The following is an 18,041-nucleotide window of genomic DNA, read 5'->3' on the forward strand; positions in this document are numbered from 1 at the left end:
TCAGCCATTGGTTATTAACCTGAGCAGAATTCCAAGCCATGTTTTGTTTTTCCCACCATGACACCCCAGACAGCAAGCAGCCGTATTTAAAACAGCCCTGGTAGTAGGAACAGTTCTGTTTGAACTGAGAGGCTTGCTGCCCTCTGAACTGGAAGAGAAGCAACCCCAAATGTTTTTTGACATAGTTAGGCCTTGTCAGTGAGGTATAGATTGAGCCCTGTGGTACATTGAGCACGGGGCACATGTATGGACATACCTCTTCGCACTTAGGGTGGTGCACAGAAAAAAAGCGATGGGTGGAATGCTTGAATTACTCTCAGCCACTGATAATTACTTGGGGCTTAATATATACATCTAATTGTTGAGGTTTGTTGTCAAGGTCACTTTTTTTGATTCGTGAGACAAAATACATATTAGTGACCCTATTATTGATAGTTTGAATTACCTTAGTGAATTAACCACATCGCTGCGGCGGCTATTCCGCCGCAGCGCTAAGTGGGCGGGGCGGCCGCTCGGCAGCCGCATGCTGGTGACAGAGCCGCTCCGTCACCAGCCGCGGTTGGACTGTGCTTGTGACGGAGCGGTTCCGTCATGGCCCCGCCCGCTCAATAGAGCGCGCCACGCAGGCGCGAAATCAGCGCCGTGCAGGCGCGGCGGCAGGGCCATGACGGAACCGCTCCGTCATCAGCACAGCCCAACCGCAGCTGATGACGGAGCGGTTCCGTCATCAGCATCGAACGGGTTAATAGTGATATTATTGTTCTATTGAAAGTTCATAATCCTTTTCTTTATTTTCCCAGTGATGTTGCATTAAGCAAGTATGCGTAAGCAAAGTCACCGTTCTGTGTGGACGCTTGAATGTTGCCATCAAGTGTAACAGGAATGATCCTGTGATTGGAAACCATAATAGACTCTGTATCTGTAACACAGTTTTCAGTACATTTTACAATTAAAATGTAATGTGTTCGACAGTAGGATTGATGTGCACTGGAGATGAAACTGATATCCCTTTGGGATCCGTTTTGGGTCTGGCAGTGCAATATTTTTCTCAAAATGCTTTATCGTTTTATGCTCTTTTGGTGGATAGTTGGAATCTGTGTGAGTTGTGCTTGTCTGCAGTATGGTCCAATGTAAGCAAAATTGTAGTGTCATTGTGGAGTTCCAGAGGGATGGGTGATCCGATGTGTGGCTGATATATTTATTAGTATAAATTGGTATGGGTGTCGTCCTAGGTGAGTGTGTCAAAAGGTTCATATTGTCTTACCAATTAATTTTTTTTGTTTTTTATGGCAGTATTTGTATTTCTCCTTTGGCTATGCCCCCTTCTTTAATTGGGCTGCGGACCCATCTCTTTTGTTATCTAATCTGTGTTAATTCTTTTAATACCTTCTGCTGGGAGATGGTATTCTTGAGTTGTCAAAGTTGACTCGTGGTCCTTCCAAGCAGTCAAACATGTTCTTTTTTTAAACTGGATGGTTACGTTCTTTGACGTTAAGTGAGCATTGTGAAATCTCTTTATGGTAGTTCACATATCATTAATGTTAAGGTATTGATAAGATGAATGAACAATTTCAGACTTAAGTTTAGTTAAGCCGACCAACTTGTAATCGACATAAAGATGTGAATTCCTTTGGTTGAAGTGGTTGGGATTTGGGTGGCAACTCAACCATACCAACATGTTTGTGTGATATCCTTGTCCATGCTCTGTACAGAGTGAAATGGAGACAGTTGTACACTTATTACATTGCCTAGAAACCAATGGTTGTTTTCTTTCTATTGCAGGAAATTACCTTCTGTCAAGTCCGGTGACTGGAAACACTATTCTCGCACTGCAACAGGGCAAGCTCCTTTTCACAGCCACCTTCCCCACAAGCATGTTGATGCCTTCGCCGGTCTCTGGTGGCATGGCTCTTCCAATCAAGCAAGAAGCCCTGGAATCTAATGGACAAATTATGGTGCCAGTGACCACGATGAATGCGGGGAGCACGGCAGGTGCTCCTGTATTGCCTTGCTCCATTGTCAGCTCAGGTGTTTCTTCTATGCCTTCACCATCCAGCGGAGTGGTAGTAGCTCCCACTCCCATGAACTCTGATGGACCTTTAAGCGATGTATTGAATCAGCCAGCTGTAGCATTTGAAGCTGACCAGTCTGGTAGCACTGCTGCCCCCATTCACAATAATATAAGCACTAGCATGGGGACCCTGACACAAAGTAGTTTTCTCTCCAATGGTCCCCTGGAGGGCATGGTTCTCCCTTCCTTGTCACCACAGCAGTTGGTGTGGTCAGGATCCCTCTGTGGACAAAGTGCAACAGGAATCGAAGTGCAAGGGGTGGACTCCAGCAGCCTGTTTGAGATGGAAAAGGGAGCTGTTCAGATGCTGGATGGAATGGAGAACAGTAACCTTCTACGCCTTGCTGAGGGGGAGAGTATAATACTTCCCGGCTGTGGAGAAAGCCACCAGCACCTGTCTGGGGAGGACTCTGATGAGATGACCCGGGAAGGGAAAGTCCTTACACAACTCCAGTCTGTGCCTGTTGAGGAACCCTTAGATATGTAACCTTTACTCGAGGTACAGTTGATTAGTTTGTGCATCTCTCATCTGACTGATGCATTCTATGGTGCCTCTAATGCATATTGCAGCAGACTCCAAAAATCTCATTGAACGGTTCTCATAACACTACAAAGTCCCTGGGCTGTTGATGTGTGCTAGAGTGCCCTACTACGACGAGGATGCTCCATGAGATATCTGTAGGATTTAAACAAAGGGAATCTTTGCACGCACACTTTTCTATTTCTTCTATACATTTTCAAAGTCAGCATTGTTGTGCTTGCAAAAAAATTGCAAAGTGAAAGTCAACAAAGATCTTTGATGTCAGTCAAGAACTATTCTCCATCTGCCAGCGACATCTGTTGCAGATTGTAATGATTTAGCTTGACTCTAAGGAATGTGCCCTCTCCTTTTGTTTAAGGACAGTAGTCAGTCTGGTTCCAGCAACTCCGCACCCCTTGATTTCTTGATTTTGAGAGATTTTAAACGTCCATGGTATGTGTCTCAATACCTTTGGGGCCATTGCATCCTGAATGTCTTCCTAGGGAGCTGGAAGGCAGTGCCGAGTATTAAAGGCAGCCCTGCCTGACGCTGTTATGATGCGTGAAGCTCCACTTTTATGTCAAGAAAGGCAGACATGGTCTAAATTTGATTTATATCTGGAAAGGGTACGTGGCTACTGTACAACTTCGAATCTGAACACCTGTATGCAGTGCCTTCTTTTCTTGTTGCCTCATTTTATTTCAACACTAAGACCCATTACACAGAAACTGTGCCTTACCCACCTCATGCTGTGAGAACCATGAATTTATCATAGCTTGATAACAAATTTCCAAGATTTGCTCTTCACCAAACAAGTAGGTTGTCCAATCAGAAGCCCTTCCTCCGAGAACCTGTTATACCAACAGCTTTTTATAGGCAAGCCATAGAATTAGATCAGAGGAGACTTTTCTAGTCCTCCAACTCTACTGGTGCCCAGACAAGAAGATGGAGGGCCACAGGAACTCCTATCCAAAGATTTCATATGCAAGAATGAATGAAATAATTATTGAATGTAACGAGCACTGATCAGCGTGAGGCTGGTTCCCAAGTATCGTTGATGAATGCTATTTCAAAATGTACGTTTTCAAGGTGGTGAATCAAACTAAGCTTTATTTTTTTTTTTTTACAACGAATGTCCCTTTTGGGTACACTGAGGCTTGTATACAGCATTATTGAGTATAGCTGTAGAACCTCTTGAGACTGGACCTATTTTGTCCTGAATTGTGATGATTTTCTGTAAATCACTTGTAGGAGATAAAATGACAATATGCATTTTCTCTGGAGCATGTGGTAGGAAACGTGGTCCTAGAGATTCATTTGATCAGGATCTTTGGAGTTATCTGAAACCATTTGTATACTCTGGTTTTTCACCACAATGTGATAGCTGATGGTCACAGCAAAACTGAATCCCACAGATGGAGGTTCAGGGTATGCCTAGCATCCAGAAAAGACTCCTATGCATGTGTAACAATGCAAACTATTGCCTTTGCACTCCAGGGCCTTTGTCATTCATAGAGGGCCACTATGTTCTGCATTAGAAATTTGTATCAACGTTGAATGATTTACATTTTGTGCTGAGTGGTGGGTGTTCCTGAACATTTAACATTTGAAAAACACAATTGTTTTCACATTCTCTTATAGATACACCAACATTTGCAGGACTGATTATTGTGGAATATTTTAGCAGCTGATGTTTTTATGCTGTGTATTCTTACCCCTACAATCCAGTGGCTGCGTCGGAAAGTTCCATGGGTTCTCTCACACGTTTTTTTCCAGAATGAGTATATTTCAATTAATATCCTTCACAATATCTTCTCTGCCGCCTGGGAGACCCTGTAACACTTTCCTAAAAGATAGGTTGATATAATTATGTGGAAAGCAAAAAATTAGTCCTGCAATGTACTAAAAGAAACATTTGCTTTTAGCATTCCACGCTCTTTCAATATCATAAACCTACAATCTAACCTATTGCACAGAAACGTTGTCACTTAATTTTAAGAAGCAGGTATAAATGAATACACCATTATGAAAACATTATTTGGGCTGTATAGCAGGAGATTGTGAGTAAGAGGGGTACGACTTTATTGAAGAAATAATGTTCCTGTAGTGGAATTTTCCTGACTGAAATCGCCTCTTTATGATTGTTTTAGAAACCAAACTGCACATTTAACTGAACAGCTGCCAGTTAATGGAAAACTGTTTCCAAAAAGATACAACCTGCAATGCACACCGTATCACAGTTGCAGAATCAACACCTCAAGAAAAGAATAACCATATGGACACTATAGATTTATTCCCCCTCTGACAGTTAAATAAAGCATGCAAGGCACATATCAACTAGCAGCAGCATGCATGGGGTGAGAGCTTAGCTTCCTACCCTTTTCCTGCATTACAAAAAAACATAACTGATATTTTCATCTCATCAGTATTAAAAAGATTGACACGCATTTTTTATCCATGAAGTGCGTTCGTTGTCCATCCGAATAGGAATAGTAGCTACAGGAGAAATTAAAATTGATTCATTTGGCACGTGCAAATATTTAAAACGGCAGAATCCTATATTTGTGAACTTCAGACATCACATTTCCTTATATAAAGAGACCGGGAGTGCTACCGAAGGGCCTGGTGGTCAGTGCGACAATCATTTTTGGTGTACCACCCACCACCCATGACCACCTCCTCGGATTTTCTCACTACCTCCCGGCAAAAATTCCCATGCTCGTGACAGAACCGTTCCATCACGAGCCTCGGGTGGGCTGTGCTGGTGACGGAACGGTTCCGTCACGGCCCGCTCGTCGAGCCTGCGTGGTGCGAATTCCACGCCTGCGCTGGACGTTCTGAAAGCGGGCGGGGCCGTGACGGAACCGTTCCGTCACAAGCACAGCTCACCCGCGGGCCGTGACGGAACGGCTCCGTCACGAGCACGGGACCGCCGCGCGGCCCCGCCTCCCCCTTAGCGCTGCGGCGGAATAGCCGCCGCAGCGACGGGGTTAAAGATCTGGTAAAGGCTGGCTTTACTAATAAGAATGTATATCTATCCAGCAGGGCCGGACTGGCCATAGCAATCACTGGGCAATCCTCCGGTGCGCCGCACAGGAGGGGGCCGGTTTTGAGCCCCTGGGGCCATTTTTGTTTCAGGGCCGTTTTTGCAGCATAGCTGCAAAATCGGCCCTCTACCAAAATCGGCCGAAAACTAGCTCGGCACCTCCAACTCCCCCGAGTGGGGAGGGGGGGCCAGCCGAGCACTTTGCCAGGGTTGGTTATGGTTCCCAGTCCGGCCCTGCTATCCAGACAAAACCTTTTTAGCAACATTAGGAATAGATAATGCAAGACTGGGGAAAAAACATATAATGCCCTTACCTATTTTATGCAGTTTGCAAGCAGCTCTTTTATGACCGTTTGTAACAGTCACTGTTCTATAATAGGGTAGTATCTTATGAACTGCGGTAACAAAAGGATCTATGTGCTGTAAGCAGTAATCCACTCAGTTATCCACATAAAATACAGATCTGTGATCTGCACGTATGTGTTTTTTTGCTGCAGGCATATTAACCCTCTGGGCTACTTCATGGTGAGTCAAAACTGGCACTAGACAAAACTCTGATCCCTCTCTCCAGCAGAAACATTGTTCACAAGAGTTACCGTGACATTTTTATTGCTGCCTGAAAGCTGGACGCAGAAGGAACTGGGCAGCAGGTTGTTTTTATAAATCGTGAGTTATTGCTAAATAAAGCACCCCCTGAGGTCCGCACCAACTCCCCAGGTCAGCACATCGTGTTGCCGCACTGTTAGGCAGTGCCTTAAAGGTGGCCGTGTGCTACTGTAATGAATGAAAATAGAACACCTAAAAAATTAAGATAGTGTCTATGATTGCTGTGGAACTGGCAGCCATCAATTTCTAAATAGCAGGAGAGCAAATCCCAGTTCTTGGAACCCCAAAAAATCCCAAAGAAGGAAAATATAAATGAGACGAAGGGCAAATTGTACCATGAGATATATTAGTCAAACACAAACGCTCTGAAGAATGAGGAAGACAGGACAGTGTCAGATATAAGAAGGAGCCACACGTTAATGCCAACTCAAGAGTTACAAATCCGCTCAACTCCCTTTTGAAAGTCAGAAATGTAAAAGTCTATGATTTTAAAATGTATGCGACAGTCACCAGTCTTCCTTAAAAATGTGCATACTAATTAGTATATAGAACAGGGATGTTCAGAGTGATCCGCATTCCTTGCACTCCAGGAGTTTCAGGATATCCATTTGAGATGTATATACAAGCAATTAAGTTTTACAGGAGATTACTGTCACAATTGTGCCTTGCTCTAGCCTGCGCGCGCTGGAAGGGAGGAATACCAGAGGTCAATTATTTAGTTTAGCGGTGTCCTCTAGGGATGGCTGCCTCCTCCCTGCAGCTGGACCATGAAGTCTGCAACTCCAACCGAAACAGACCCCTTCAAATATAGTAATTGTTAGTTTTGCTTTGAAATATGCTACCAACATAAAGTTTGTTAAGGAACTGCTTCTTGGGCACCACGTGCTGTGCTTTTGCACAAAAACAGAAGTCATTCCATCTATTTTATAAAGGCTGTTCAGTTACCCCTTTGCTTACCTAGTTAACCACTCTAGAAGCAAAGACTTCTTTCCCTGTAAGAACCAATGATTTGTTCTACTGTCCATAATCTTGTGAGTAACCTTAGATCGTTGTTTGTTTTCTGGCTCAACGCAGTCATGTAGTGATAAACTCTTCTGGACAGTGTCTTGTGGCAAAAAACAAAATAGGCTGGATCCCATATTAATATTCATCCGGAATGGCTGCGCACATGTAATAAAAAAGACAGATTAGGAGCACTGCATTAGTGCATCACTAGTGGGCTGCAACAGTCAATCCCCTAAAGAAAGACATTGTTGGTTGGTGTCTGAGATTAATATTCGAATCTGATGTTGAATAATTTACATCTTTACCTCCATGAAAGCAGTTAATGTCAAGCATATTTCTACACAACAAATAACATTTTTGGACTGAAGAGCCCGTGTACTGAATGAGAGCCTCTCCTTTACTCGTAAATTATTGTTCTATATCAGGTCCTATATCTACTTTGGTTTAGGGTTGCTTTTGAACCAGGGTCTTTGTAGCAGTGCATAAGCCTATTTAGAGTTGTGATAGCTGAATTCTTGTTGGTTAATGTAGGGGAGGTACAACCTCCACTATTCTGATGGCAAAGTTCCATTACCTTTTTAGGTTACATCTGGTAGAGGAGGAAGTTTCAGTCTGAAGTGTCTTTCTGCTTCATAGAAGAGCTACTTAGGTTTTGAAACTGCAGACGCAAACTGTTCTACTGCTGGGTTGAATGATGGAATCTCTGCCACCATTGTGCCATCAGAGATGCCCCACAGATGGAGGGTTCCTTGAGAGTCCTCACTGATCTTGCTTCTTTAACACTTGTCCTACAATCAGGCTTGGCGTCTAAATGCTCAAAACGCCATTGTCACCCATAGCCCATCAAACGTGCCTTTAGCAGTGAAATAAATGAATGGTAGAACATTCAAACATATAACAAACCAGTTCAGTCATCGTAAATAATACCCTGCTTATGTAAGAAAAACATCTCACCCGCATAAAAAGAGGACTGTTGAAGAAACATGGAAAGTATTTAAAAAGTAGCCAACACCAAACAAATAAAAAAAACAGGCGAGAGAAATTGTCTAATGGTAGGTCAAAGATTGTTGGGCTTTTGGTTTCAACATGCAATTTTGGAAAATAAAGTCAAAACCTATAAAAAAAAATCAAATGTTCAGAGTTTGGGGTCCCCCTGGCATCAGAGAAGACATTTTATTGCGCTCAAGAAAAGGAAGCTGTGTTATTGAAGAAAGGGTTTTATTTAGTAATCCTTACAGAAGCCTGTAGTGAACATTTTGCCCGTGCAAAACTTTATTCTGTTCCCTCTTCGACCTCTTCAATCAAAATGAGCCAAGATTTCTTGCAGGAAATGTAACTTTTTATTCTGCAGTATACACATTTTAACATATGGGCACTTTGAGAAAGCTGTGACTACAATACTGCAGGTCCATCCTCTCTTGTTGGTAGCTTTGCCCAAGGTGACAATGCTGCTAAATCGTCTCGACTGGTATAAAATGGCCACGTCCATAAAGGGAGACACTTTGTTGCCGAAATGAAACTGAACTTGGATGAAGATAGTTCTGCATCCCAACACTGTATGGTAACTTGTCTAAAGCTACGGTCATCTAATTTTAACCTACAAGAAGATAACACTAAAGGTTGAATTTGCCTATTAATTAATTGCCTTCATACAAATAGCGCATTTTCCGGTTAATCTTGACACCATCTTTGCTTTCAGCATCAAGCCCTTCAAAAAGCCTATCTCATTGTATCAATAATTTGCAAAAGGCAAATAATGTTTCCATTTCATAAACAGAACAGTAAGTTTATAATGATCCTTGGCACACAAGAACTGTCTCCTTCCCAAAAGAGCTGTCAGCAATGGCCACACCGAAACCCGGTATGACCATATTTTTCTACATCTTTTCCTCGAAAAAAAAAGCCCACCACATTTTCGGTGACTCTGGAAGCACTTCAACAGTACATTGTGATCATCCCTTCTGTTTTCTACACAGCTTGTTTGAAAGAAGGCAGTTAAACTTGTAGATATCTTTTTATTATTCATGGAGATCCCAGTTCTCTTGCTTCCTGATCACTGGCCCACCTCAGCAGTGATGAATGGCTTTTCCAGCTTACAATTTCCACCATCATAAAGTGAGTAGGAAGGAAATGGTCACACATGATTCCTTTTGGTTTGGAATTCTCTTTACTCACGACCACCACCGTTGCTGCCTTTTTGTTTTAACGCTTTTGACGCTGATTGCACTCTTGTTTCTCTAATTTTTGGTTTTTATACTGACCTTACTGTCTGTTTCATTGATTATTCCTTAAAGCTGATCTTCCACTAATATTCATTGCGCCCTCCTAGTGTTGGTTTCCAGTTACATTTCTTGCACTTCTACAGTATTTTCCTCCAAACTCTCTTCATGCATGCTCTTGTTCAATCCATGTCTTGACACAACTGCCTAGCCAAATTGCAATCCCATGCTGCACATGCTCACACTGCTGTCTTCAGCCTTTCTCCAACCAACCTGTTTAGTGACTTTCTCCAGTATCTATACTTATACTTAATGTTAACCTTCCAATTCCCTCCCATTTTTTTGATACTTGCCCTCACATCCCAATGCTTTCAGTTTCTGTCCTGACAACCTCATTGCTATCAAAACTCTCTCTCCACACCGTTATTGCAAGAACTTCCAGTCCTCCCCATCACACTTCTTTACTTGTGACCTTACATTTCTTTTCCTGCATACTCTTGGTGCTGACCCCCAGTCCCTCTCTGCGTACTCCTAGTGCGGTCCTTGGATCAGACTATTACCATACCTTTACTGGTGACCCCAAAATGATTTTTAGTGTAGCATTGTCCATTTTGTGTCCTTGCACACTCAGTGCTGATCTTTCAAGCACGGTCCTGGGGCTTCTGTCCTTCTGTTGAGCACTGTTCTTTAGTTCGCATTTCAGTCCATCTTCTTGCACGCTTCTAATACTGATCTACAAATTTTTTTCATAGGTGCTGTTTATCACTCCTCCTAAATTCCGAACCTTTGAGTATAGTAGCACTTACCCCTCTGGGGCTCTCCTTATTGAGCCCATGGTGCTTAAAACCTTCTTGTCGTCCATAGTTCTCATATCATTTGATTTTACATGCTATGAGATCAACTCCAATCGTTATAGTCATACATCCTTTAGGCCCTCATTCTATCCCGGTCTCCAATGTCCTTATTATTAAATTCTAGTGTCCTTACTGGTTTTCCAGTTCCTGTCCTCTCTCACTCCTTATGCAGACTACACTTAAGTCATTAACCATCAAGTTCCTGTCCTTGACACTGCTCCTCCAGTCATTCTCATTTCAAGCTCCTAAGTCCTTATCCTTGCAGCCCTTCTTGCAGGGTCATAATGCAGGGTGACCAGATCTTGAAACAAAAAATTGGGACATTACACAAACATGAAAGTAGGACTATAATTATGCATTTACCTAGGAGTATACAGTGACTTAATTGGCAGCACACAAAATGTAGTAAATGCAGAAAATTAGGAACTTACGGAACTGAATTAAGTTTTACACATAGTATCATTTATGTTAGCTAAACTGCTTTCTGCTAGAGACTGCACACTAATCCTATACTGGAACACAAGAAAGCGTTCCTCCTTCTGTGTGCAGTTGAACCGTTCTGAAAACCAGAACAGGTGTTAAACTTATGAAGTTTGTCAGTACATACGGTGGAAAAAGGACCTGTCTGTCAACTCCAGAATACCTGGTCTAGTCTATCATAAAAGCAAACCTTTCAGTTCTGCTTCCACGCTCCTAAAGCTCACCTTCCGGCCCATCTTCTTGCAGGCTCAGAAAGTTGGCCTTTTAGTCCCATACCTCGTAAGCTATCCATTTTCTCTTACCACCCGCCCGTAATGTTAATTTCCTTGTCCATTTCTTCAAATGCTCTTAATTCTAACCGACCGCTTCCTCTTGACGACTTTTTTTTTGCCTGGCCTTCTAAATACACTTTCCATTCTTGCAGTACCCATCATTATTTGAAACGTTTCTTTAATTCTGTATCCTCATTCACACTTTCTTTCTGATCCTACCAAGGAGATGGAGAATTGGAGGAATTTCACCCTTGCCAACTTTGGTATGGAGTGGGAAAAATCCCCTTTTTTCTTTAACTGGAGACCCCTCATATGATATTACTACCTTTGAGACATCAGTAGTTGCCACTTTGGATAAGCTGGCTCCGGTTGTAAGAAGGACCTCTGTTAGAAAAAGCCCTTCTGCCCCTTGGTTTACTGATGAACTCCAAAAACTAAAGAGTGCCTGTAAGAAATTGGAAAGGGCTTGGCGACGGGGTTATTCACCTGAAGCGAAGATCATTTATAGGAGGTCCCTTTTTACTTTTCATCGGAGGAAATGCCTCAGTATGAAAGAGTATTATTCTAATCCGATTAAGGCCTCTAATAATTCCGCAAAAGAAATCTTCAGGATTGTGGAAAGCTTTACAAATCCCCAGGCAGCACAAAGCACTATTCCTTCCTCTAAAGCCTTGTGTGATAGTCTGGCTACTTTTTTTCACGAGAATTTTAGAAATCTATGCCTCGTTCCCTCCACATAAAGGTGGGTAGTTTCTCTCTCCCCCTTTGGGTAACACGCAACGGTGGTGTTGTTTTGAGCCATTTGATGCAGAACATTCATTAGTTGACCTAAAACGGGTCAAATCTGGGTCCCCAGTTGATCCTTTGCCGGCAAGGTTTTATAAGATCTTGGCCTCAGCTCTGAACCCAGCATTAAATTTAATTTGGAATCCATCGCTGGAGACTGGTATTTATCCGGCTGATAGGAAAAAAGCCCTGGTGAAACCCATTTTAAAAAAGGAAAGTACAGACCCTATGGTCTTAAAAAATTATCGTCCCATATCTCTTCTCTCAGCTCCTGCTAAAATTTTGGAAAAAGAAGTGCAGAGGCAGCTGTCTGATTTTTTGGTATCTAATAACCTGCTGCATGATTCACAGTCAGGCTTCAGAAAAGGGTCTAGCACTGACAACTGCCCTGCTGGAAGTTGCTGAAACTTTAAGGGAATCTGTGGATCAGGGACACTGTGTAATACTTGTGTTGTTAGATCTTTCCGCAGCATTTGACACAGTGTCCCACAAGATCCTATTGCACAGATTAGAAAGCCTTGGAGCTTCAGGTTTGGTTATGTCCTGGTTTCAGACCTTTCTTGAGGGACGCTCGCATCAAGTGGCGTTACATCCATTTACCTCCGAAACCAAGTGGCTGTTGTGCGGAGTCCCTCAGGGCTCTGCCCTGAGCCCTACTCCTTTTAATGTTTACCTGGCTCCTTTGGCTTCAATAGTTGAGAAGTGTGGTGTGAGGGTTTTCAGCTATGCAGGCAACACCCAACTGTTCTCCTTTAAGGAAACTGAGGGGGGCATCTGATTGGCTTCAAAAACTGTCTGTTAAACATCGTGTTATGGATGTCAGATAACTGCTTGAGGCTTAATACTGAAAAGACGGAGGTCCTCTTTTTAAACAATAAATCTCCGATGCACTCTGCGCAGTGGTGGCCTACTGCTCTTAACTCTCCCCCGATCCCGGCCAAATCGGTTCGTAATCTAGGCTTTAAAATGGATACAGAAATGTCAGGAAAAGACCATATTGCGCAGCTGTCGTCAGTGCGTTTTTGGAAATTGAAAACCTTGCGTAGATTTTTACATTACCTTCCTATGGATTGCCGGCATTTGGTGGTACATGCTGCCATTACCTCATGCTTGGATTATGCCAATAGTCTTTTTATTGGTTTACCTGAGTACCTGATTTCAAGATTCCAGCTTATTCATAACACGGAAGCCAGAATCATCAGAAATATTCCTGTAAGACATAGTATATCCCACCATCTGGTAAGTTTTCATTGGCTGCCCATAAAGAAAAGAGTTTTGTTCAAAACCCTGATTCTGGCTCATCAAGCCCTTCTTGATACTGGCCCTAAGTATCTCAGAGTTATAATTCAGAGATAATTACAAACAAGAACTTTGAGATCGAACAGTCAAAACCTTCTCAAAGTTCCCAGATTTGCTAAAAGTAGGAAAGGGGGCCGTGCTTTTTCTGTACGTGCCCCCATGGTGTGGAATTCAATGCCGGAGGAACTCAGAAGGATAGAAAAGGAATCTCCTTTTAGAAAGGCCTTAAAAACCTGGCTGTTTCGACTGAATTAACTGTTCTGCCATGTTTTGGTTGTATTTTTGTAGCATACCGTTTTTTTTAGGAAACTGCGCCGGGACACTTCTGTTGGAGGTAGCTGTGCGCTCTATAAGTGTTTAATAATAATAATCCTTTCCCTGAGATCTATGTAATGTTATCCATTCCCTTAAACTTGCTGTTGCAGTTTCAGAAGTTCATGAGTGCATTTTGCTTATTCTTTGCATTGAACATTGCTTGTTTACAACCTGCACAATTAAGTTTAGTTTCCTTCATTTTGCAGATATTGGGAGCACTGTGCCATCAAGTGAATGGTTTTCAGACTGCCTCAACACTTTAACATTTCGGAGCCCAAGGCATGCCAATACATCCTTTGAGCGTGTCCTTAGCCCCACTTTATTTTGTCTATAGGCCTAATGCAGAGTTCTGTTTTCTTGATAGTCAATGAGATATGGAATCTTTCCTTCTGCTCCTTTTGCCAAGACCTAATCAAAGCATTAGGTTGGAAACTAATTTTGAACATGATATTTTGTTTTATTTTTTCTATTTTGCTGTCTTTGTCTTTTCAGCTCTCCTATGACCTGTTTTGTCATAGCTGCTCAGCATCCAGTTTACTTGTTTTGTGGGGTCTCCACTGCTGACCTACACGGCTTGTGTATGCCGTCTGAAGTGTTGGGACAAGTCTTCATCCACCACTTGGGTTTATAGATTAGCAACTCCCTCAGAACTATGTTCAAGATTACTTCATAACAGATGAGATGTCCTTCTCATAGGCTTTGTGATAGACCTTGATTTTGTTTAGCTGAAATGTCAAGACCATCTTTTCTTAAAATGGACAGATTGCGTTCTCTGAATTCAGAGAGATTTGTTTCCACACCAGAAAGTGCATGGGCTCCTGTAGGCTGACCAGGCTTCTGCTGCCTCTCTCTTATTTCAGAACTGCTCTAGGATTGCAGCTCCAGTAAGGAGCAGGTGGTTTCCAATCGGCAGACCCGGATCCAGTCTCTCTTCAGCCATTGATGACGACTATTCCTTTTTGATTGTTCTAAAAACTCTCTTATTGGATTGATGACTGATATAGACCCCATTCCCCTCTAATTGCTTGTGTCTTGGAAGGCGAGAATAGGAAGATTAATCCATTATATACCTCCTGAAGATATGTGAGTGAAATAGATTAAAGGTGCACTATACACCTCTATTAATTGTTGAATTAACTCATACTGTCTTCAAAGAAATACAGCTTCATCTCACCATTGCTTGCCCAATCTAGCGTTAGAAAGCTATGAGAATTGCTGTATTTTAATTTAATAGTTGGCCTGTTTTTCTTTTCAGAAAAGTGCCTTGTAAAGCAAAGGTTTGGCAGCTGCCCCTTTACGTGACTTAGAACCTGCGTTACTCTTCAATTATCAGTAGTGCAGAAGAGTCTACTTCCGTATGACGTCATTCATCTTAGACTCTAATGACATTCTGTGACGTGAAGCAACACCTTGGGAAGACTTTTGAAGTGTTGCTGCTATGCCAAAGTTCGATCACAAGCACAAATATCCGTTACCAAAGATTCAGTGCAAGTGCCTGCTGTTCTCCCTGACACAATATTCTGAAGCACTTTAAATATGGATAGGCATAGTGTAGGAAATCATTGCCGTGTCTGCTAGAAATCCCGTGGAAATGAATTGTAGAAAATTCATTGCAATAGGCAACGGGGCTGGTTTATGGGCATATTGGGGGGCGGGGCTGAATACATCCGAGGGTAATCAAAGGAGTAATGCTTTCCACCATTGGCTACACAACCGCTGGTGAATCATGGTTAATGTTTATTGAAATTAGTTCACAATCTTTGTAGTAAATCCAAAATGATAGCATTTCTGGATTGGGCCTCTCTTCTCTCTAGATCAAGCAAGCAGCCTAAGGTAATAATATGAATAGATATAAAGCGAGACAACGGCAATCCATAGGGCTTGTCTGTTACATTTCTTTTACCGAAGGGGAGCAGCTTGAAATGAAATCAGTTATAAAAGTGCCTTATAGAAACATTTCACACATTTGTTTATTCAGTGTATATTGACTCGCAGTTTCAGATAACGCCTTGGTTTTTACATTGGCTGAAAGCAGATGAAGAGTTTAAGACTTCAACTGGTGTTAATACTTTGAGACTAAGTTGACTTTGAGGGCAGTTCAACCAGAATCGGCAGTGGATGTACCCGCTTCAGATGCAACACCACAGTGGGAACCAAAATTTTATATCTTACTCGCAGCACTCGAACAATACTGGAGAAATATTCGAAAAAAAGTGAAGTTAAAAAGAAAAATATTTATTATTCATTGTGATCACTAGATTTTCATTCAATACTCATGACCCCTAGATATAGTCTCATCTTGCTTATGATTTTAAAGAAGGTCTAAAACTTCATCTGATTTTTTTTTTAAAGGGCCTTTACTAAAGGCACGACTGGCTAATTTTGGCAAAAGCTGGTTCTTAGAAGTAAAATTCTAAGCTGTTTTCCTTGGGAGTAACATTAGAGAACGAGTATTTGTAAAAGCAAATACTTGTGAATTGTTTCCATTGCATGTGACAGTTAGAATCCATTTGTATGAATCTTGTGAGGAGAACACATGAATTGTATAAATATACAACCCAAGACTACAGATGTAGTCTCCCGGAGCATTAGTAGACTATCAATATAGGGGACAGACTTATGAGTAAGATTGAGAAGAACTAGCTGTAGATCACAATGAATCCTTCCCTACCTTTCTTGGCTTCCAGCAGTAAGGGAGAGTGTTGTTCTAACAGGAAGTACACAGAATTACCCTATGTTCTCTGTCTTTGTAATGCTTATCGTTCACATCTGGAAAATAGTTTCTCTGTATCAAACACTGCCCAGACAACAGATTTATGTATCCACCGCCTCTGTTATTCATCTGTTCAAGAACCCAATGCTCATCAAAGACCTTGTGCAAGGATCCAGTTTGACATGTTTTTCCTATGTATTTATAAAACTGACCTGTTTGCTAGAAATCGTCTTCCAAAGTGAAAGGTACCAAGTGCTTTTGCTTCTTGTTTTCTTTTTTTGTTACATCTTCTGCAGAACAATCATTTTTATTCAGTTTTTACACTCATTACTGTGTGTGTGTATATATTTTTATACCAGCTGTCTTTGTATGTCATTTCTGTTTGTTTGGTACAGTATCATTCCATATGGAATTTATATATTGATATATAAAGATATGTTATCTATCAGTTTCCTGTGTTGTATGCTATCTTGACACCCAAAAACATATTGTAAGGATGTATTTGTAATCGAGTTCTGTGTCTCCTGTGCAGAGCAGCACACAAATTGTTACTGACTTGCACCAAAATACCATTTGATGCTGGGAAGCGACCGTATTAGCTCAGAGTGGGAAAATCGCCATAATAACTGCTGAAGTATTTCCGAAGAGTAGACTATGACATTTAAGAAAAATAGCCCGCCTGAACTACTATTTTTTTACTTATGTGGCCTCATTCAAAACCACTGTAACTGTGTTGAAGGTACCACTTGGGTATTCTTTTCCTTGGTGAAGCAGTCCCCTTCCTTTGTGAGTGAAGCGGTTATGGATAGCCAGATGCTACATTTCATGACGTGTAATAAGAACAGGTCTCTCATCTCATTCTTATCAGAAACTCGTAAGAGATTTATCAAACATTGTAAATCTAGTTGCCAGTGAGCTATCCCATTGGTGTCACATACCAAGAATCCAGGGTTATATCTGATCACACTGCTACTGGTATCAATAAGCATCAGCAGGTAAGGGGATGAGTTGCCGGCTCATATTCTGTTCTACCCTTTGAGAATTCCCTTCTGGAGCTCATGTCATTCCTGTTGTAGATGAGCTCAAGGTATTAATGTAGTTCGCACAGCCATACGCAATTAGCATACTTTCTCATTCTCACAAACCTTTACTTAACAACAGTTGTGAGTCTTGTAACCTTCAGGTGCCCCATTTCAATTTTGAATAGGACATCTTATACATTCAATACATTTTTTAAGAACTCAATATGTATATTTTCTTTAGAGGTTGTTGGCAAGATTCTGCCTCTGGTTTTTATTTATCAACTGGTAATGCATGTAAAAACATAAGTAGATGCACCAAATAATCATATAAATCAAAACAAATACAAAACATTCATAATGACATTAATCAAATGAGTATACAACATCATATTACACCAAAGTGTACAAAATCACATTACACCGTCAATGTCATTATGAATGTTTTGCAGTTGTTTTGATTTATATGATTATTTGATATATCTACTTATGTTTTTGACATGCATTTAAATGTTTAAAGAGTGATGTTAAAAAAATTTAAAGTAAAGGCAATTAAATAGCCAGGATCAGGATAAAGTACTTCCATTGGTCTTTCCGCTGGTAAAAATAAATAGCAGGGTTTGAAACTAGGTGGTCAGATCTTTTGCTAATTACAAGGTAAAGCCGGCACAGAAGAGAACTCTATGAAGATGGATCATCCTCTATATAATTGAGCAGGTGCATAGGCCCAGCCCCAGTGGACTTACTTGTAACTAGTCCTCAGACCGGTCAAGGCTCTTAATACAACACTCCTGCAGCCCGAGGCACCCCCTTCACCTCTCACCCTCTTGCTCTCT

General features: G+C 41.6%; 1 protein-coding gene across 1 annotated transcript in view; it reads left to right on the plus strand.

Moving 5' to 3' along the window:
* SIX5 (SIX homeobox 5) overlaps positions 1–4,856 on the plus strand; it is a 133,075-nt gene extending 128,219 nt beyond the window's left edge. The window contains exon 3 of the mRNA XM_086938417.1: positions 1,783–4,856. Coding sequence (XP_086794543.1) covers positions 1,783–2,558 — 776 coding nt within the window. The 3' untranslated portion in view covers positions 2,559–4,856. The remainder of the gene's footprint in view (positions 1–1,782) is intronic.
* Positions 4,857–18,041: the final 13,185 nt, after the last annotated feature.

This window comes from Lissotriton vulgaris, chromosome 9 (genome assembly GCF_964263255.1).
Source record: "Lissotriton vulgaris chromosome 9, aLisVul1.2, whole genome shotgun sequence".
Lineage (NCBI taxonomy): Eukaryota > Metazoa > Chordata > Amphibia > Caudata > Salamandridae > Lissotriton > Lissotriton vulgaris.